Source organism: Typopeltis vanoorti, chromosome 6 (assembly GCF_054136105.1).
Source record: "Typopeltis vanoorti isolate ZY-2024b chromosome 6, IOZ_Tvanoo_1.0, whole genome shotgun sequence".
In the NCBI taxonomy this organism is placed as follows: domain Eukaryota; kingdom Metazoa; phylum Arthropoda; class Arachnida; order Uropygi; family Thelyphonidae; genus Typopeltis; species Typopeltis vanoorti.
Window position 1 is genome coordinate 10,152,914 of NC_143554.1, and position 24,170 is coordinate 10,177,083.

The window sequence follows — 24,170 nt, forward strand, 5'->3', positions numbered from 1 at the left end:
ATGAATAGCTCAGGTTTCTGGGAGGATAAATCCTATCACCTCCATAGGAGGCTGGCTAATTCACTTTCAGATGAAAACTCCACATGAAGGTACTGTGCCTCCTAAATGAGAATTAAGCCCATATCTTTCCAACCAATGATAAGTAGGGGAGAAGGGATCTTGAAATAATGGGTGAGAGGTATTGAAGTTCAAGGAATGTGTTGTGAAGGTAGTTTAAGAGAGAGAGTGATACAGTAGTGGGAGAGACATTGAAGCAGACATGGTGGTCCCATTATAGAAGGCTTTGGTCAGATCACATGTACTATTGCATGCAAGGTTGTCTGGATTTTGGAGAGATGAGAAATACTTGGAGAGGGTTTATATTTTGGTAACATAGGTAATATTAGAACTTTGGAATGTCAGCTATAATGACATCTGAAGCTGGTTTAGGTTTCAGCTGTCATTATAGCCGACATTCCACAGTTTGTTTAGGCACACAACATAATACATGAATTTATTGAATTACTCATGAAGCAGACATGGTGGTCCCATTATAGAAGGCTTTGGTCAGATCACATGTACTATTGCATGCAAGGTTGTCTGGATTTTGGAGAGATGGGAAATACTTGGAGAGGGTTTATATTTTGGTAACATAGGTAATATTAGAACTTTGGAATGTCAGCTATAATGACATCTGAAGCTGGTTTAGGTTTCAGCTGTCATTATAGCCGACATTCCACAGTTTGTTTAGGCACACAACATAATACATGAATTTATTGAATTACTCATGAATAAGTATCTTAAGCTGAATATGATAGGAACTCATACTACAAAAATGTTGAATTTGGTAATAGCATCTGAGAATCTTTCTATAAATGAGTTCTCATTATGCCTCCATTTGGTGAGAGTGATTTTTGACTTGGGAGGTGACAATACATGTGAGAGTGCTGACTAAGAAGGAGCATATGTAGAATTATTATTGATACGGCAGGTGATTATAATAAATTAAGAAGGGAGCTTGAAGGAATGCCCTGACATGAGAAAATGTGGTAACTGAATCAGCATTGCATGGAAAGTAGTAAAAATATGTTTAAAGGAAGCAATATCTTCATTCTCAGAGTTAGGAGAATAAATCACTTATAGAGTTAAATGGACTCCACGTTTTAAAGAAAATGTTGTGGAGTCATTATCTTGAAAAGAATGATGATGGAGTTCAGGAGCATTCTTCAAGAGAGTGAAAGCTGTGGTGAGGAAAGCCAGACCAGATTGTGGAAAAAAGTTGGCTGAGCAAGCCCAAAGAAATCCAAGAAAATTTCATTACAGTGTAGAAAGTAAAAGGATCTAGAATATCCTTAGTGAATGCAGATGGCAGGAAAGTGACAGATCCACTAGAAATAGCCGAGTTGTTAACTATTCACTTCAGTTAGAAATACATTCTGGGCAAATCCATTATTTCTCTGAATGTTGAGAGGAAAGTGGATGGCATCATAGAGGTATTAAAGTTATTACAATAGCTTGATTCAAATACAGTGCCTAAACTAGCCATAAATACTGTTACAACTTGAGTAGTTAGATTGGATAGGATAGCACAGATGCTGAAGGAGTGTGGAAGAAAGCAATGTCCTTGACCTGCTTGTTAATTTTAGTCTCACTACATGTATGATATCTCATGAATTGAAGAAGAGCAAAATAATTACAATATGGAGGCTATGACTGCTGTAGTTAATTATAGGACCATCAGTAGCTCTGGTGTGATCATTGAATTTTTGGAAAGGCTGATTAGGAATTGCATTCTATAGAGGACAACATGGGTTTGTGAAAGGTAGATCTTGGTTTAACAGTCTGCTTGTGTTCCATAATAGTATGACATCAGAGTTAGATGGGGAGGGAGAAGAAATATACCATAGCAATTCTTGATCTTTTCAAGGTATTTGACAGGATACTACATACAAAGTTGCTCTACAAACTCAGAGATGGATATGCAAGATAAATTGTGATAGGAGAGTGGTTGATTGACAGGTGCTTGCAAGTTATGTATGGAGGTGCTGAGTCTAAGAGAAGGAGAATGGCCAGTGGTGTACCACTTGGTATGTTCCTAACTTGTATGTTAATGATATGAGGGATAGCCTAGAGAGTGAGTGACAGCTAGTTGTTTGCTGATATATCTGGTACAGAATCCCTACAAACTGACTTGAACAGACTAATTCTCTGTGGAAATAACTGTTAATGAATATCAGCTTAATGTTTCCAAATGTGAAATTATGCATTGTGAATGAAGGACATTGTAGGCAGAATATCATACCCATAGAAGTTTAGCTGGAAGTAGTCAATGAAACTAGATATCTGGGAATTATATTGAACATTAATTTAAAATTTACGGACCACATTGCTAAGGGGTTAAGTCATCTCATAAGATAATCACACTGTTAAAGAGAACACTAACTTTTTTTTTTAAAAAAAAATAACTTTCTACTTATATCTGGAAATATATGATATCTGTACTGATCTAACGTAGTTATCTTCTTGGGTCTATCTCTCACTGATGAGACCTCAATGAAGATCAAAACTGGACTAGGTGATGAGCCTCCCCATAATGTTTTGGCATTATGGGATACTAAGTCAGTTGGTGTAAAGTCAACAGTCTCTGTATATATGTAGACTAGTTATGAAGTTACTTCATGCTCTTGCTTATGACTGGGTATATGATTAAAACAAAAATATAATTCTTACTGAGTATAATACACTTATCTATCAGTCTCTTCCAAGTCAAGACTGCATGATTTCTCCTCAAACAGATCAATATCAACTACCTTGGGGTATGGATAAATCCTGTAATGCTGTCAGGATCCAACATTTCAAACTCGTCCCCTCAACAGCTGTATAAATTCTATTACTTTCCCTCCATGTGACTCTCACTCATAATTTATTTCTCCATTGATAAAGTCCTGCCTTCCTGGAATAATTGCTTGCCTACACCCATTATGCTAATTTGCTGATGTATGACATTCTCACCTTGTAGCAGCAACTAACTATATATTAAACTTGTCAAGAAATTATATTCTTGTTTAAATCCTTTACCAAAGCGTAAACATGTTTTTTGCATGAAGTATTTTCATAAATACTCCTCTTGTATATAGGGATCATTGACTTCACATCTGTTGCCTCAGTATCCCATAATGCAAAAACTTTATGAGAAGAGTCACTATCAGACTAGTTTCAATCTTTATTGAGGTTTCATCAGTGGGAGTCATACTCAGGAAGATATGAATGTTTTATATCAATGCAGAAATCACATATTTTCTATATTAAACATTCTACAACTGACTATATATTTTGTCCTGTTGGCCTCTCGTACTAGGTAACATTGGAATTATTGTCTTCCACATCTCTGTTTTCCTATTGCTTCAGTTCTTTTACAATTAGCAAAACTTTCTTCCATTCTATTCTCTCTCTTCTTATGAACATGCTGCACCTCTTAAATTATATCATGATCCATCAAACAAGGCTCACCAGGCCTGCACTTTTTGGCCAGTTGAACTAACCAATGTCAAAAACTCTTCCCTCTATTCAGGATGCTTCTGTCATTAGTATCCAAAATTTATTATTATCCTAAGACCCCCCCCCCTTGGAGTCACAGATTCATCTAAGACAGTGGTTCCTAACTTTTTTCCACTTGCGTACCCCCCTTTTAAACCCATTTCTATAAATTGCACCCCTTGTTTTTAAAATAGCTGTTTTTAAATACTAACACTTTTGTTCAGTGCCTATCTTAATGTAAAATAGTTTATTTACTTGTTTTTCTGCCATTACTGATTATTTTTCGTGTGCCCCTGAATGGCCCAGCACATCCCTGCCCCTGGGGGTACGTGTACCACCGGTTGGGAACTGATGATCTAGGAGATCCCTTTTGTCATACACACAGCTCATCATACCATGTCTTAAACACACTCAAATTCTCTGCAGACACCAACTCTCAAACAATGCATTCCAATCATGTACAACTCTCCATGCAAAGAACCTGCTTCTTTGCATGCAGAGTTGATTGACCCCTGTTCACACCCTCCTTATACAGTTTCCAGGGATGGCCTCTTGTTCTCCCACCATTTTATGAAAAACCTCTTCAAATGCTAATCCTATAACAACCCCTTACCAACTTGTGCATCTCTATCATATCACCCTTCTTCCACTTATCCACTAAACTCTGCAAATTTCATTGTCTCAACCTTTCTTCATGTCCAGCATTTCAGAGATCAGAGACTATTTTGATCAATCACCTCTGGACACCCTCTCCAACATTTTCTTCATCCTTTTGGAAACCAGGTGACCAAATCTCTGCATAGTTGTCCATATGTGTCCTAATCAGAGCCTTTATACAATGAAGCCAGAATCTCCTTACTTCTGTAAGTCATTGTCACCTGGATCCTAAAATTCATTGTGTTGTACTCACAATTTTGGTAATATGTCTCTAAATTTTAGATCCTTATCCACCATAAGGATCTAAAATTCTTAACCAAAATCTCTTATTTCCTCTACATCCAACAATATATGTCCACTAAGTTAAATTCTACATCCCATCTTCATTTACAGAATCTCCTTTGGCTCACAACTACCCTTACACCTAGCATTAATCATCTCACTGAAATTCAGGAATTTAGGAACTACATTCATCATTTTTTGATCATTCTGACTCACTCACTTTGAGGATACTTGCATATACGCATTCCATACCTCTTCCCCCCTCCCCTAACACATGCACACTACCACCACTAAAGTTTTAGCATTCCTGAGTTTGCATTTCCAAAGTTCTCACTGAACAACACTTTTTGCAGACAGCTAATTCCATATGCATTCAAGTGCAGTTCATCACTCATATAAATCTTCTTCCTTCCACCACATCCACAAACTAGATACTAATCCTCTCGAACAACCTATTCATTGACTCATTTGTGATCAGGCTTTCTTTTCACCTCAGCCTCTTATACAATGGCAACAAACTCATAGTATTTACTCTCTGTCCCTCACTCACTCACTGACCAGTGAGTGAGTGAGGGACAAAGATTTACTCTGACCAGTGATTGAAGCTCACATTTTTTCCTGTGAAAAACATAATGTAAATGCACTATCTTTCTCATTATCATTTCATCATTCTTCCCAACTTCCACGTTTGCTTTACTTTCATTCATATGTTATTCCCTTTTGCTTGCTTCAACCACTGTACTTCCATTTACAATCTTACTGATACTTACATTACCTCTTGTTACTCAACATTCACTTTTGAAACACCTCCTATATAAATGCTCACCAGTTTCACTTTCCTTCCACAAATCGTTTATCATTTGTAACAAATATTCCTTTGTACACACTGCTGCATATAAAATCTCTCCTGTTAAATTCACTTGCCATTATTTTGCTCCTGATTGACATCATATCAAACAGTATAATGTAAGTGAACAGCTTTTCTTTTATATATATATATATACCACAGATAAAAATAATCTACTGGAAATTAATAATGTTATTTTTGAAATATGACTTTCCTTTCATGATGCTCCATGATATAATGCTTCTGTCAATATGGTTTGCTGAATTGATCTTTGGTGAGAATCTATAGTTAGCAATGTCAAAAAAGTAAAAAATAATGACTATTCTTTTGTAGAATCACTTTTCATTAAGCTATAGTTTATAACCAGCACATCAGTAACTCTTTCATACCTTTTTTTTTTTTTTGTTTCATTCATTCATCATTAACTCATACTTATCACAAGAAGAAAATAAATATGATAATTTATAAAACTGCTAAGCTTCAGATTTGAAGCATACAAAGCCCTTGTAACAAAGTTCTAAATTCAAAATTGTAATAGACAAAAAAGAATTATCCTCTTGTGGCACATTCCAGGCTGGATTTAAAAGTAATCTGCAGTTTGGTTAAAGGTGGTCTCAAAACAACAATCTCCCACATTTTTTGCACTCTTCAAACCTCAACAAGTATTGCTGAGGTTTGGAGTGCTTTGTTGCTAATGTTGACTCAAAAAATAGTCTTATACACATAATAGCTTCTTAATAGTACTAAAATTTTCTTCTGTTTAATCTCATGTGAAGGGTTGTTCAGCACATGGTCTGCTACTCTTGACTTTCCATAATGAGGTGTATGAATTTCTTATGTTCTTCAAGGTGGACGTCTGTTTTTCCCATCTATTTTTTTGGTTTTTTCAAGACTGCTCTTCCATAGTAAGTCAAGTGATAAGCATGAGGCTCTGATGTGTCCTTAAAATAATGGTTGCTGGTTAAATGTGCTGTTTAAAAGTCAAGTCTTGGCATCTTTTATTTGTTGCCTCCAACACTGTATATTCACAACCTTACTTCATCAGTTTGGACATTGCAGTCTGTTTTTTTTTGGATGTTGCTGTCTTGATTAATGATATCTGTCCATCTTGTTCTTGGTTGTTGTTGTTTTTTTTAACCAAAAATTTTACTGTTTATAGTTTTGTTGGGAATACTCTCGTTTTCAATTCGAAAAACTTCCTGTGCATTGCAACTGTTTTGAAGTTGATTAAACTAGATATTGTAGATTCTTTACAGAGTTGGTATGACTCATTCTTTTATCTGATTCCCCAGAAATCATTATCATTTGCCGTGCCAAATATTTTTCTAAGGATTTTCCTTTCGGAAGCTGAAATCCACCACTTCCCCACCGTAAATATCCAGATTTCACATCCAGAGGTAACAATTTAAACAATTAGTGATTTTGATATTTGTACTTTAGTTTTCCAATGGATATTTTTCATGTGAATACACAGGACAGAAAAGACCTGATTACCCCTCATTATTAAGTTCTTCATTCTTACCATCTCGTTTGGTTGGCTGGTAATCATTACTCCTTAATATGTAAATTGTTCCACTTTCTTTATTTTGAGGTTCTCAATTTTCATGGATGTCAGTTTACTGATTTCACCTGGTATTAATCATTATTTTGGTTTCTTGTTGATTAATTTTCAGTTGTCCTGTGTGCTAATTTATCCAAATCCAAATATATTTTCTTCTGCTTTTTGTTTTGTTTTTTTGATATAATGTTATTGTCACCTACATATGCTACAGTAAATCCATCTATTTTTTAGACATCCTCAGATGCCATATGGTCACTCCATTCCTTGGTGATGTGTCACACCACTTGCCAAGTGGTCCTATTGTACGCTTTTCTGGAGGCTTCAACTCTTTGAAGATCACTCACTTCAGAACGCACAATCTCTCCATATCATAGAGGGTCTTACCCCTTCCTCTTTTTCTAGGAACTTTATCTTCTAGTACTGTTTTGAGACTCCTTCCATCCTTTCACTGTATCCAAAATATTTCAGCTTTCTTATGTCAATATCTTTAAGGAGCCTTGAATTTCTGTCTATCCTTTCTAGCACCCATCCATTTGACTGCTTTTCACACAGTATATGATATGAGTTTATTGGGGAAAGTTGGTCAACCATTGCCAAGAACAGAGAAAGGTGGAAAGAAGGAGGCCTTCGTCCAGCAGTGGACAGAAAATGGATGAAAAGAAGAAGTATATGATATCCCCAACAGCCTTTTGCAACACCCATCTCAAAAAGCGGCTATCTTTTTTAAAAGATAGATCCTTCCTTCCAGATTTTAGGCAAGTCTCTGACTGTTGTTTTAGCCATTCCTAATCTTCTTCTGGCATTTCTGAACAGCAATTCTTCACATTAATAACAGATCCCAGGTACGTGAAATTGCTGATTTCCTCAATTCTTTCTCCATTGAGATACACTTGTTTCTCAGGAGCGTCCCTGTTTGTATTTCCTTTGAGAACCATAATCTTTTTTATCCTGCTAGGATTGAGATGAAGTCTTCTGTTCTTACTGATCTCATTAACTTTGTCAAGGATTTGTCCTGGTTTTTCTAATTACAAAGGAGTACTGTATCATCAGCGCACCTCAGATTACTGTCAGTCAGCCACCTGTCCTAACTTCTGTGTTAAGCTCATCCAATGCTACACACGATGTCCTCAGCATAGATACTAAACAGGTGAGGAGAAAGTAGGCAACCTTGTTTAACTTCCTTGCTGGCTGGAAGCCAGTCTGTTAATCCAGCTCCTGTTCTTACTGTGACTTCTTGCTCACTGTATAAGTTAGCTATTAATCTGATAATGTGTTGAGAAAAAAACAAACATTATTTTCATTACCTCCTGCAATATCATACATTTCGAACACAGTCAAAAGCTTTGGCGTAGTCTATGAAACACATTACCATAGGGAACCTAAATTCTTTATACTTTTCAATGAACTGTCTATGGCAAAGGATCTGAAATCCTTTGACTTAGACTGGTACTAGAAATTACTTACCTTTCCTGAAACCTGCTTGTTCCTCAGGCATCTCTACCTCGACTTTGGCCTCAATCCTATTTAGAATGATCTTTAATAAAATCTTGCTTGCATTAGAGATTAGACTAAATGTTCTATAATTTTTGCAGTTTTTCATATCTCCCTTGTGCAGTGTATGAAAACTGACTTCTTCAAGTCTCTTGGCTAAGATCCTGTTTCCCATATCCTTGTAATCATTCTGTGAAACACTCTTATTCCTCCATCCCCTGTGGACTTAATTAACTCTGCTGGGATTTCATCTGCACCCAGGACCTTATTGCTTTTAAGCTGCTCAACTGCTCTTTCAACCTACCTCATGCCTAAGTGGTGGGGATTCTGAATTGAAATTTTCCTGGTGAGCAGGCTCCTCCAAAGTTTCCTTATTCTCTTTGCTGTACAGTTCCATACAGTATTCTTTCCTTCTGTTTTTGATTTCTAGTTCTTCTGTTAGTGCTGTTCCATTCTTGTCTTTGATGACATTCAATTTGGGCTTAAACTTGCGCTTTAGGTCACAAATTAAATGAAACATATTTTTATAATATTGTGCCTCCTCATCTGGAACTCTATCTCCTCTCATTTATTAGCATAAAATTTTCCTTGTCCTGTCTGATGGCTTTCCTGACTTCTCCATATAATCTCTTATATTCTCCCATCCTTGTCTCTTTGTTTCACCAACTGCCTCCTTTCAATCAAATCCTATGTTTCTGTTAAATCTAATATCCATGAGTCTCTTGACTTCTAATTGAGCCTAGATACTTCTTGGTTGTCCTCTGTTATAATCTTGACTCTTTCTCAGAGAATTTCAAGTAAGTTCTCCTTACTAGTCTCCAGAAGATCCTCCAACTGCATTGATGATTCAATCATTAGAGTACCTTTAATATCTATTGGCATTAATTGGATGTATTGCAATGCTAAGTTAAAAGGCATTGGGGCTAAAATATCTGCTTGTTTTAATCCTAAAATTATTGCAGTTATTGGAAAGGGATTTGTTAAATCATTTTTGTATTTTAACTTGTGCTTCTGAATTTTTGATTGTTAATCTTTTAAGTCTTACTAGCTTATCTGGTATTCCAAAGTATATCATCATCTCAGATAATTTTTCTCTAATAATTGTTTCATCGTATGTACTTGATCAATTGTAGATTTACTTTTCCTGTAATCTGCTTGGTAGACACCAGTTATCTTCTCTATAAAAATACATCTATGATTTTCACAAACTCACAAATTCTTTTTATATATCATATAGATTAGACTCTTTGTACATCATTCTATTGGCATTTACTCATACTTCCATATGATTAAATATATTTTGTTTTCCATTTTTTCCCCTCTTGCTTTCAGTACCTGTACAGGAATTTTATTTATTCCTGGGGTATTGTCCCTGAATGAATGCAACATATCACTAAACTCTTGCTTTGATGGTGCTTCTATTGATTCATCTTCTACAGTAGTAGTTGGTATGTAATTGGCTTGGCAATTTTGCTTGAAAGCTTACCAATGTATAGGATTGAAACAGAGTCTCTGTAGTGCCCAACATGGTTTGGATGTGTTTTTAATGGAGAACCGATCCAAGATAGGTTGGTCAAACTATAGTACACTAGTACTATGGATGGGCAATAAGAAACTTGCTCACATTTGACTTGAAAAGCTGTAAATTGTATTTCTTGGGAAATTCATGTGGTGGGAGACTGTTCCAGAGGTGGAAGGGATGAATGAAGAGAAGAAATTTGTTCTTTGGGTTTGGAGTTGAACTGTGAGAGGATGTTGATTGGCTGCTGCACATGTTTGGATGGATTTTACAGAGGATACCAATTCTGATGAATAGTGGCTCTAGAAATATTCATAGAAGATGCATTCTGCATCTTCTTGAGCACCCATGTGAAAGTGAGAGATGGAGGGGTCATCAATCAATTAAACTGCCCTCTTCTGTATAGAATCTAGTATTTTAGAGGAGCTCTTAGGGGCACCACTATAAATCCAGATTTATATTTTTCTTATTCTTTTCCACTTCAATATTCTTTCCCACTTCAAAAAAATTATGAATTTTACAAAATTTTGGATTTCTGTTCTAGTCTTCTTGTTTCTTGTACTGCCACTAATTTTAATTTGTTAATATTAATGAATTTCTAATACGAGTGCTTTAAGTGTTCCTGTCTTATGTAATGTTCTTGTATGCCATGTTCTAAAAAACCAAAATCCAATAATCATTTCTTGAATCTGTTTGTTTACTTTGAGGCTTTTTTCTTTCCTGGTTTCTTAAATAATAATTTTTTGGGAATGGATTGTCAGCCCACTGCATTCTGAATTTTTATCCTCAAGAAATAAGGTGTCCTAGCTATACCCAAAGTATTGGGTCTACATGGTCCACAGTAATGCCTTAATCAGGAGAGAGAGAGAGAGAGAGAGAGAGAGAGAAATCCTAACAGGAAACAAGTTCCCTGTCAGGCTCTGTCCTTCTGCCACCTAGAGGGATGCAGTATTTTATCTCTATTATAGATAAAATACTGCATTTTATATAAAAAAAACAATATTTTATCAACAATATCTTAATTATATAAACCCATTTCTTTTTTTTTTTTAATTTCAGTTCTGTTATAATGTATATAATTTATACATGTTCTCACTAGAATGTCCAGAACCAGCAAACATAGTGGCTATGTTTCTTGGATTATTCAGTAAAAGGAAAACAGATGGCTAAACAAGATATACTGTAAGTATTACTATTAAGAGAATTATTTTTTTTATCATTATTACAGGAGTCAAGAGATTTGTCACAGAAGGACCACTCTACATTCCCCAAGTCATTTATACTGCACCTTAAACTCATTCAGAGTCTGCACTTACTATTTTCTCAGAAATGCATTCCATTCACCCACCAGTCATCTTCCCTTGACACGTTAGGCTCAGCAGCTTGTCATGTCCAAGTAACTTAACTTCATAGAAATCTGATTAATGCCATGATAATGTTGGTTGATTCTATAAGCATAAGCTGCTATGTCTATCAATTGTATGTATTCTCAGGCCAGTTTGTCAGTTTGAGGGACAACACCCCCACCCCAGAGTTTAAGAAAATTCATCTCACCTCCATATTTTTCAACCTTCAGTTGAAAAGCTCATTCTGTGGAGACCTTCTCCCTCCTCCAATTTTTCATACAGAAATCCAATCTCACTTCCAGTTTTCCCCCACACTTAAGTCTCTTTTCCTCACAGTTGATCATTCTGTTGGTGACTTCCAAGGGAAATAAGATTATTAATAACATTATTGATCATATTGATGCAAGCTGACTATGAAGCTGTCTGTAATCACCCATCTTATAGCTCTGCATGCATCTCCTTTTGATAGAACTTCAGTCCATATGTCATCAATGTGTTTAATAATCATTGGCACTGTTGATATTTTATTCATAGTTGTCATCTGAGACTATCAGCAAAGCCAACTTGAAAACCTCATGATGTATTTGTCTGCCCCCTTTTATCTGTCCACCCAATTTAGCTAAGCATTTTGCAATAATTGTTCTCTACATTTCCAGGCCTATAACATCATCTCATTAAGTATTCCTTAGAAATCTTTTCTATTTATCTCATTCTTGCACCATGTAGCCTTAAAGCCATCTTACTGTCAATTTTTACCTCCATCCAGAGCAGGCATAATTCCATTTGAAGACCTCACTATTTGATCTTACCAACTTTCCCTTTCCATTCATAAAATTACTTATTTTTCCATGTGTGACAAATCCAACTCTGTCCAGAGGCCATCTCTCTCTCTCTCTCTCTTCAGACCAGTTCCTGCACTATTTGAATCACACCTTTTGTTATAGTTTGTCTGCTGGAGCATTTTTTATCTCAGTCAGTAATGGCAATATTTCAGTAATGAGAAGTAATGACAATACTTCTTGATTGGAAAGATTTGCATTCAAATCAGATTCAGGATACAAAGAACCTTTATAAATCCTTTCAGCTGTAGGTGATTTAGCCAGTCTCATAAGGAGGTGACCAGTTTTTATTTCCATGAATCTTGAAACACATGCAAACAGACCTCATATACTGGACAAACTCAACCCAAACAAACCCAACCACAGTAGGACTGAATATAGGCACCATGTTTAGTCTATCAAGATGAAAGACTAAAAGAGGTAGGAAACTGATAAATATAAAATGTAATATTTTGGAAGTGGTGACAAGGAAAAGAAAGACATAGCTTATAAATTATATATTTAGTTTAATCCTTTATCCAAGTTAAGCAAACAAAGTTTGCGCCTGAAGTATCTTCAGGACTGGGGCAACTCGTGGCAAAGGTGGACAAACTTCACATCACTTGCCTTAGTATCCCATAATGCAAAGCACATCTCCTTGCTGACATGTATAATGCTATGCATTATAGGAAAGGTCACTACCCAGACTGGTTTCGACCTTCATTGAGGTCTCTTCAGTGATTTCGACCCAGACTGGTTTCGACTTTTATTGAGGTCTTTTCAGTGGGAGCCAGATCTAGAGGTGATACCAAGGTTGAAGCAATACAGAAGTCATATTTACCTATACGAGTTGCCAAAAGGTGTCACATCTTATTAATAAATTATTCTGGATTAGAGAACAACATTGGAAGTTTTTTTGTTTTTATATAGTCTAACCAAGTGAAAGAAAACTTCCAACATCATTCTCTAATTTCCAGAGACTAAAATCCAGAGTTTAATGTGACAAAATGTAAGGTTATGCATTGGGGGGTGAAAAGATTACCAGCTGTATACCACATTGATGGAATTGTACTCCAGGAAATTGATAAAGCCAGAGATTTGGTCACTTGCTAGAGGCAAGTGACCAAGATGGTAGCAGGTCTATGGAATGACCCTTGAGAACAGGTTGAAAATTTGTGGGTTACAGAAATTGATTGACATGTGGAGAAGGGATGATATTATTGAGACATAAAATTAGTGAAGGGTTTTTACAAGATTTATATTCCTCTATATTTCTCAGAGAAATACAGAGGAAATTAGCTACTCAGGTGGCATTTCTTAGAATTTGGTTATTGTTTAATTGCCATTGTGTGATTATGTCCTGTAATGACGATGTCTATGATACTTAAGTGAAAATTCTACATTAATAGTTTTTATGTGAGTTTTTCCTCCATTTTTATATTTCTTTTGATTATGCCAATTCACACTATTTCATTATTGAAACAAATTACTTGAATGGGATTCAGTTTCAAACAAAGTGCAATTGGTAAATTTTACATATGAGATTGGATGATATCATTTTATGTCAGCTTCCTCATCTAATGACTTAAAAAATTTCTTCTTAACTAGAATATTATGTCGATCCACAAGCACAAATAATGATATCATCCAATCTCATATGAGAAAATTTGAAGAAATGAACGATGCTCACAATAATTGTAAGTACAGCTCACTTTCACTGTAGCAAACCCATATGAACCTCTGAAATAGTTTGCTGTAATGCATGTCTTATAGCATAATAATGTACCTACAGAGCTTTCATCAGGACTTTTGGTGGGTTATAGTGGTGTTTGCTATAATGAGAACTGACTGCACATGTTGGAATTCTGTTCAGACCACAGACTGCTGATTCCTAATACTATGTACTATCATAAACATGTGCACAAATTCACAGGAAGACACGACACACAAAATGCCTTATTGGCCATGTTAATGCAGGTAATGATATCTTTACATTTGTTCGGGATACAAGACTACAGGAGATTTGAAATAGAAGTGATCCCCATTTAGTTTTGAGCTGTATAAAAATTAATATTGAAAAGAAAAATACATTATTTGTAGCATACTTGAGGATTTTGTAGCTTGCTATGCATGTGGCATGTATGCATCCAGTGGTGAGCTATAAGCGGCTTGCGCGAGCCCTTCATTAAATTTTTCTCAGATTTGTGAGCCCCTTGTTCTTCTTGTTTAATAATCTTGCAGAACTAGAAAACCATGGAATGTATACATGCTACCTATAATTAATTGCTACTTTAAATTCATATGAATTTTCTGATAACTATTTAAAAAATCATCTCATTGCATTTTGTTTTGATGGAGCTAGTGTAATGTTAGGAAACAAATCATATGTTGCAATCAAACTTCTACAAAAATTTCCCAACATTGTGATTTGGCATTGCGCTCATCGTTTACACTTAGCATTAGACGATTAGATAAAAAACATTAAAGAAATAAATCATTTTGAAATATTTATGGATAAATTATATGCTTTTTTTTAATCATCAATCACCAAAAAATCAACGAGAATTAAATACAATTGCAAAAGCCCTTGGTATCAAAATTTTAAAGATGTGTTTTGACCATGATGGGCAGCTTCCAGTTTACGAATGGCTCTTGCTTTGTGCAAAAATTGCCCAGCTTAATGCAAGCAGTTTGCATCCACAGTGTTTTGTTTGCTTACATTTGTCTCTGTATTCTCTAAGAGCAAAAGCTGACTTATTTGCCATGAACTTTTGATATGCTTTCTTCTTTTCCTTCACTGCCTCTTTAACTTCCTGTGTCCACCATGGAGTTCTGATTTTTCTATCCTTGCAGACAACCTCACCACATGCCTCTCTGGCTGAATCAATCAGGGTTTTCTTCAAGGCTTGCCATTGAATCTCCAGGGTTTGGTTCCTGTAAAATGTTTAAGTATTTAATTACACTGAACTAGTTCAGGCATGTAAACTGCAAAAATAAATTTAGGACAGTACTATACCATATTACAATTATACATCTAAGAATGTATGGATATAATACTATAATTAAATTATGCAAATTTAATTTTTGTGTTTATTATTACTCATTTCTTTTGTTAATGAAATCACACAATGTAATATTTTGAGAAAATGCACAATTTTTTTTTAAATAATAGATTATCTATTTACATATGTTGTGCATTCTTCATATATGTGTAAGGATAATATTCAACTGAATGAATACATCATCATCAAATTCCTGATATGTACCCTCAAGGAGTGTACAGGATATGATAGTCTTCTTCTTCTTCTTGGCTCTGTGTATTAGGCAGTTGTTTGCCTGTAGCATTTTCAAGGGTTTAAAAAGTCTTCTGCCCATCTCCTCCTGGGTATCCCTCTGGTTTATATTTCCAGACAATATTTGGCCATCTGTCCTCATTCATTCTTTTCATTCTTTCTACATAGTTTTTCCAATTCTTTCTATAGTTTGTGATGTCTTCTGTTATGCTAATTATCGATAATTGTTTTCTTATTTCTTCATTTCTTATCTTGTCTATTCTTTTATAGCCTATGAGCAGTCTTAAGAACTGCATTTATGATAGTATATATGATATGATATGATAGTGCTACATGAAAAACTTACATCATTACTAACTTCCTATCTACAATTTTCCTTCAAATCAATCTGTTACCTGTCAAGACTCCAACATTATCAGATCGTATATTTCTGTCTTCTAAGGCACTTTTTACTGTAAATGAATGCATTACTTTGATTATAGTATTTCTTAAAAATGATAAGTAGTTTAGTTTAAATGTATTCATGATATGGAAAACTTATTTGTTTTGTTTGAAATGTGCAAGATTTACTATTTTCAAGTAAAGTACCATAACGATAACACATAATGGCAGCTAATTTTTCTTGTGTTTTGACTGAAATAAAAACAAAGTATGATGAATTGTGATATATACATGAACAAGAACACTGTATAATATTGTTGTGAGAGACATAATGGGATTTCTGGAACTTGATATTAGATATTTTTTTTCAGGGATGATAGAGAAGACAGGATGGGGGAAGGAGCACTGCTGATGATAGCAGATGAATTGCAACCAAAAAGAATAGGAGACAGATGGGAGGGTGGCTGTTCATTCAAAGCAATCTAGTGTGAGATTAAGGCCAGTAAGACAAAATATACAGTTGGTTGGAAGTTCCATAGATGATCTGGAAGACATGCATTGCCAAATTAGTACAATGAGTATAGATCAAGTGATTATTATAGGGGACTTCAACTGTGGAGATATAGACAGGAAGGAAATAGACTTTATACACCTGCTGAGAGATAATTACTTAAGGCAGCATGTAATGTAGGGAACTAGGGGTGGGAGAGTATTGGACCTGGTCATAGGATCAGCAGAGCTATCCATAACCAAGGTGACAGCATTGCCTCCGATTGGTGAAAGTGATCATGCAGTCTTGACTTGGGAGATTGTAAAACATGAGGAATAGTCTATCAAGAAGAGGTATTTGTGGAACTACAAGGCAGTGATTATGACATGCTTAAGAAGAAGCTTAAATCTCTACCATGGCATAAAACACTGCAAGGTAATGATATTAGTAGTGCATGGGATATAGTTAAGGATCATCTAGAGGAAGCAGTATTAAATTGTATACCTAGGGTAAGGAGAGTTAATCAGGTAGGAGTTAGATGAATAAGTAATATCATTAAGCATGAGCTCCAGAAGAAGAAAATGCTGCAAAGGGTATATAAAGAGAAAGGTGACCAGCATGGCAAGGAAAGCAAAATCAGATTACAAGAATTTGCAATCTGACCTTTCCATTGCGTCTGCCTTGGTATCACCACTTCTGTGTCTGCCTCCCACTGACGAGACCTCAATAAAGGTCGAAACCGGTCTGAGCAGTGGCCATTCCCTTAATGCATAGCATTATACATGTCCACAAGGAGATGTGCTTTGCATTATGGGAGATACTAAGACAAAGAGAGATGAGAGCTTGGTCCACCTTTGCTATGAGTTGCCAACAGATGTACCACCTTGCCTCGGTCCTGAAGATATTTTCAGGTGCAAACTTTGTTTGCCTACACTTGGATAAAGGATTAAACTAAATTTATTATACATCTGAACTTAAAGCGCCCAATGGTACTTTCATCTGCCTCTCCATCTCAAAAGATCCTAGATGACTGGAGTCTTTTGAGATGGAGAGGCAGATGAAAAGATGCAATAGAGACCAAGATTATGCCTAATCTTTAGAATGGTGCATATGTGGTAAGATTGAAGGAAAATGATCTTCAAAGTTTGAGAAATATATAAATGAGATGAGATGATACCCTGGTCTAGTTTCCATATTAATAATTTAAATACTGGGTTATAGAGGTTTGTAATTTGGTGAGTATTTTTTAAAAAATACTTTCAGCAATATCAGGGTATTTCATTTTACAGTATCTCATTTGAGCAAATGACCCAATCCTCTCTCTCTCTCTCTCTCTCTCTCTCTGTGTATGAAAGAGAGAGTGTTTCTGTAGGTAGCATAAAGAGAGACATCACATGACTAAAATATCTAGAAATGTCTATTATGTAAATAATCTAGAAAATATCTAATAGTGATTATTTTCAATTTCTGTTGTAAATTTTATTCAGGGTTTAAGCTAAGTGCATTAAAATGTATCTTTATATTACATTTGATCAAATAGGGAACATATTTTATTTTATGCAGCTTTATGGAGAGTTTCTAAATCTGACTTGTTCTAATTAAATTACTCTTTGATTTAACTATATTGTTTTCTCATATTCTAGAATTAATGGAAATGAAGTGCACATGACTTAGAGGAATGCAATTAAATAAAAATAACAGTTTAATGAAATATTAGAAACATTAAGTTCTTGTTTCATCCCTGCATATTTGAGCAAATTTCCATTAAATGTACAACATGAGTGATGATCAGAATTTAAGCCTACATGCATTCTATTTGTTTTCTGTTACACACTTATTCCTTCATTTGTCATATGGCTCTATCACAGATTATGCTAAATTTTACTAGGATGGAATTTTAGCCAGAATTGCTAGTAAAATAATTCATTAGTATGTGTATTTTTTTAGGTCAATCCCAGAGGTTTGGTTTTGAAGCCTATAACACGTTGTACTATGGTGGATACGGTAAGAGTTGGAGAATTTAAGCATCCTTCTTTTTTCCTAACACAAAACTTCTTCATCTTTGAAAAATTCTCAGCAGAAATCATTCTTCAGAAATTCTCTATACCAAAATATTGTAAATTAAACTGGATGAGTATGTGGTTTTCCACAGGATGTATTGCCATTGCTGTACATTTCAGTTTCTCTTTGTTTTTACCCTGGCAGTTGGTGTCTTTGGTCTTTGTTAACAAATGCTTATGCCTTTAGTTCTGTGAAAATTCATAACATGCAGCTGTAAGTATTGTGAACACACTTATGCAGTTAACTCTGGCTAACGGATTTGGGTAGTTTAACACTTCCGTATGCATTCAGATTAGGCTGGATTTTGATGGCAGCTGCAGACTCTAAAAAATGTCTTTCACTTCTAAACTTTTTCCAGTTCAATTGGTGGCTTTTCCCATTTGATTCTCTGTGTCATATTTAAAAAAGAATGGTCTGCTTGGCTTGATTGAGCATAATCATGATTACAGATGTATTTTTTTATGTTCTGCACATGGATAATGGCTGATCATCCTATATGTCAGTGGTAGACTACCTTGCAGGAACACAACTCAATACACACCAGAAACTAAGAGGAAAGGCTTTGGACATGGGAATGTGACAGCATTATTAAACTCCTTCATTTATTATAATGAAGCCTCCCTTACAGCAGAACTTGGCCATATATGGCATGCCTTCCTATGTAATGGCTGTAATTCCTACACATTCAAAAAAATAAATCCTTCCTTCAATTCACAACCTTCTTTTCAGGGATTTTAGTAATATAAATACTATCATCATTCCCACTGTCCAAGGTACATCTGAAAAAATACAAATCTCACTTGAAAATGGATGTCGTTATGTATTTCTTTAAGGACCAACTCCTTCCTCTCCATTTCCAGTATGTATTGAATTGTTTGTGCCTGAGAAGTGGTCAACTACAGACAGAAATGTCAGTTACCATCTGCATAGAACAACATAAAAAAATACATCTACAATTACGACTATGGTTAATCATGATTGTAGATTGTCAGACTTAGCACACACCATGCTTTAGATATGATACAACACACAGAATCAAATGGGGGTTTGGAGGGGACCACCATGCTCCATTCCAGCAAGTTTAGAAGTGAAAGACTTTCTTTTAGAATCTGCAGCTGCCCTGCCTACTCTGAATAAATATGGATGTGGAAACTATCTAAAATATGGAAACATTAATCTTTTGAGGTTCCGGATTATTATTAATACTTTATTGTGGGAGGTCCTTTTGTTATACTGTTCGACAGATGAGATAACCCTCTACGCTTCTGCATATAGCAGAAGACTAATCCATTCTGATAACAGGGCATTCATTCCATCTCGTGTGATGAGTTTGCTTATTATTATATGTCAGAAAATTAGCTTCTTTTTTTTTATGAACATTCTAGTTTTTAAAGTTTTAAACTATTTTGTTTGTATAACAGTTGAAAAATTTTACGTATAGTATTAACAAAATTGTAAAAAGGTATAAATAAAAAATATTGTAAGCAAAATTTTATTTTTAAGAAAGGTTTGTATAAAAAAAAATTTATGCAGAAAAACTATTTTTTTTTTCAAATGCACTTAGCCATTCTAAAATTACAGTTGAGAGAACTCAGACACTTTCATGTCCTAAACCGATTAATTATTTATGACTTGTGACTCTTTGACAAACCCATGTATAAAATTTTGAAAAAAAAAATTATGAAATCCTGTTATAGTCTTCATAGTCATCTGAATCACCACTACTTTCACTTATTAATCAACAAAGGTTCACATAATTCTTTGATAATTCCATCTCTGTCACAATACATATTTTCCAATTAGCTGACATGAGAGCAATATTTTTCCCAGTTTTGAACTGTAATACTTTTAATCACCTGTTCTGAAAACTAAAAAAGGTTCAACATATCAATATCCCCAATTACGTTACAATGACGAATAAAATTTTTCACTTCTGCTCAAACATACCGAATAGCATTCATATCACCATGATGAATTATGAATGGTGGTAGTCTCAAAGCTAGGAATCCATGCTCTCTGAGCATCATGTTGAATTTAAATAGTTTAGTTTTGGATCAGTTTCTTTTGACCAAGTTGAGGAACTCAATTTTATGCATATCTGGGGAATGAGATGTTATTTACAGAGAGCCAATCCATAATGGCTTGCTTGCTATTAGAAGAATTTGGAACTTTCTTTAATTGTATGGCTCATTAACAATTATAACAACTTCATTTTTAGGAAGGTTTGGAATGAGCTTTTCCTCTGTCCACTTTTTGAAGATGTAGAATTCATTTGACCATCGTAATGTCCAGTTGTTGAACTGGCTTTGTAAATTAAATTTGAATTTGATTAAAAAAAAAAAAAATTGTCCACCAGCACACAAAATTATTATACACTCCACACTCTTCTTCTTTAGATTGCCAATATTTTCCAAATGTTAGATTACTGTCAAACCTTGTTTCATCTAGATACACAATCGGTCTTTTCTCCTCCCTGACACATTGTATTGCTCCCAAATACTGCATTCTAGATAAAACTGTCACTTTGCTCCATTATAAGTCTCCTTTTATTCTTTGACTTTTGGAAACAAAATCCAATTTTGTGAAGTATTTTCCTTAAAGTTTTTCTTTTCCAAGGAAAATTAATTTTTTTCTTTCAGCACAGGAATCAATTTAGGTACAGTTGGCACTTTTTTTCTCGACCATGTAAAATTCGTGAATAGTGCTTCTTATAATGCCTATATCAAAATCATTCAAAGCTACATTTTCAGTGGTTTCCTTTCTCTGGCAGTTTTTAGGAGATTTAAATTGTGGCTTATCTTCACCTTTTGATTCCTTACAAATTCTTTTAACAGTCAACTCCGATACACCCACAAATTCACTTGCACATTTTGTGGCCTGAGAAATTTGAACAAGGAGACTGCCATCTAACAATTCTATTTTGCAGAATGTCAGCACATCATGCAATATTCTTTTGCAAGCACTACTTTAAGGTTTAACACCAGAACCTGTTGATGGTATTGGATCCATCATACAAATAAATATGAAAGAAACCAATGCAAAAAATCAAGCTAGTATAGTGACAGACAAGAAAGCACATGATTTCACAAATATTTCATAAATTAATTCATGATTTCATAAATTAATTTACAAAGCCAGTTGTTGAACTGGCTTTGTAAATTAAATTTGAATTTGATTAAAAAAAAAAAAAATTGTCCACCAGCACACAAAATTATTATACACTCCACACTCTTCTTCTTTAGATTGCCAATATTTTCCAAATGTTAGATTACTGTCAAACCTTGTTTCATCTAGATACACAATCGGTCTTTTCTCCTCCCTGACACATTGTATTGCTCCCAAATACTGCATTCTAGATAAAACTGTCACTTTGCTCCATTATAAGTCTCCTTTTATTCTTTGACTTTTGGAAACAAAATCCAATTTTGTGAAGTATTTTCCTTAAAGTTTTTCTTTTCCAAGGAAAATTAATTTTTTTCTTTCAGCACAGGAATCAATTTAGGAACAGTTGGCACTTTTTTTCTCGACCATGTAAAATTCGTGAATAGTGCTTCTTATAATGCCTATATCAAAATCATTCAAAGCTACATTTTCAGTGGTTTCCTTTCTCTGGCAGTTTTTAGGAGATTTAAATTGTGGCTTATCTTCACCTTTTGATTCCTTACAAATTCTTTTAACAGTCAACTCCGATACACCCACAAATTCACTTGCACATTTTGTGGCCTGAGAAATTTGAACAAGGAGACTGCCATCTAACAATTCTATTTTGCAGAATGTCAGCACATCATGCAATATTCTTTTGCAAGCACTACTTTAAGGTTTAACACCAGAACCTGTTGATGGTATTGGATCCATCATACAAATAAATATGAAAGAAACCAATGCAAAAAATCAAGCTAGTATAGTGACAGACAAGAAAGCACATGATTTCACATATTGGTAACTAATTTGTACATCCCTTATTCCTTTCTTCCCTTCAACATGAATTGATTTGTCTTGGCCTCTGCCAGCTATGATTCTCTCATCTGTGGGCAGATGAGAGAATCATAGCTTCACCACCATGTGTCAATACGTCCACATTCTCAGACAGTGCATTCCAATCATTCACAACTTTCCATGCAAACATATTCTCTCCTTTGTTCATATCCTTTTTATAGATACCAGGGATGACCCCTTGTTACCTCCCCCCCCATCTTCCACTGTTCTATGAAACACCTCCTCAACGTTAATCGGTTAAGAACCCTTTATCAACTCCAACTGATATGCCTCTATCATATATATCATCCTCCTCCTCCTATCCATTAGAATATGTAAATTGTATCTGCTCAACTTTTTCCATGCTCAACATTCCAAACACCATATAAGGGATCAAGATTTCACATGGGCAACAAGTTTATGCCAATTATAGTCATTCTTCTACTATCCCAGTGTTGTATAGAGAATGCTAATACAGTGTCTGATTATAGTTATTTGTGTACAATTACTTTATCATGTTCAGAATTGCTGTTTTCTGATAAAATTTTTATTGAGATTAATTCTTTTATTAAATCACATTATTTGGTTACTGCAGCAGTCTTTCATGCATATGTAGCAGAGTATTATTTAATAAGACAGTAGTTATGATTATTTCCAAAATAGGTCTGGATCAATATTGCTTACATTTTGATAAAAACTGTTAGTTATTGAAGCAGTTTATCAATTAAAAAAAAAAAGAACCAGAAAGAATTAGAAACTTTATTCTAAAAGTAAAATTTATTTTTTTAGAAATTCTTATAATAAGTAAGATATATTAACACTCTTAATAGGTTTAGTCTTATATAAAATCACATTATTTACAAAAGAAAGGAAGGGTAGTTTAAATTGATGTGAAAGATTTGACTGCTATGATTTTTACAGTTTCACAACTGATATATATCCAAAGAACATTTAAATCCATATAACTGCAGTGGTCTCTTTTCAATATTCTGATCCTTGCAGTTAACATTATGAAAAAAAAAACCTCTGTTTGCATATATATAACTCAAGATGTCAGTGTTTTATATTCTGAAATGCAGAGCAAATGTGTAACTTGAAGAAAATGAACTTTCTGTAAATCTTATTACAGAGTTTAGATATATTAAGAGAAATTTGTCACGTGCTAAATTAACTGATTCCATCCAGATATTTTTCATAAAAAGCAGAGCTCAGCATTCTATCATATGATATCTAGTTATTTTACTATAAAAATAATTTGTTTATGAACTTATCTTGTTTCTGTTTAAATATGAACTTTTTTTTTAATGTATTACACAACTAATATGGTTGAAAACATTGTAAATCATGTTTCCTATAATGAAATAAATGACCATTTAAAAATAAAACTTGCTGAAATACTTGTATTTTATGCTGTAACTTATTTCATATGCATCAAGTTTTTTTGTGTTACAGACCCTTTTGGTGGATCACTTTGCTTTGAGTAAATTATTAGAGGCTAACAATTCAGAATACCTTCACAAACAATACACATGCATGTGTCTATTATTTGTGAAGGTACGCTGATTTTTTTTTTTTTTTTAAATTTGAAAAGTGAGTATATAGGCCATAGGATAATCAGTAACGAGTATTTCATAGGACAAGGAGGGGGATAGATTTCCTTCTCTTCTCCCTCCTTAAGGAAGAAAGGAAGAAAATGTAATAGAGAAATAGATAAATCATTTTTAAAGAAGAAGAATAGATGATAGAGGTTACTAGGGAGGGAATTACTGGAGAAATAAGGGGAGGAATTGATCAAAGTGGATGGACTCCTGCTCTGAATATGTCATTTCAGAAGTCGAAGCACACAAACAAGAGAGAAGAGAATGTGCTTTTTAAAGTTTAAAAAAAATGAACTTTGAGAAGGTAGTTCCCCCCTCCCCAATTAGGGTTTTGA

The 24,170-nt window shown here is 34.5% G+C and overlaps 1 protein-coding gene across 1 annotated transcript in view; it reads left to right on the forward strand.

The window, feature by feature from the left end:
* Positions 1–23,614, forward strand: part of LOC150105278 (integrin beta-PS-like) — a 151,451-nt gene extending 127,837 nt beyond the window's left edge. The window contains exons 8-9 of the mRNA XM_090394063.1: positions 10,973–11,055; positions 18,149–23,614. Coding sequence (XP_090250189.1) covers positions 10,973–11,043 — 71 coding nt within the window. The 3' untranslated portion in view covers positions 11,044–11,055; positions 18,149–23,614. The remainder of the gene's footprint in view (positions 1–10,972; positions 11,056–18,148) is intronic.
* Positions 23,615–24,170: the final 556 nt, after the last annotated feature.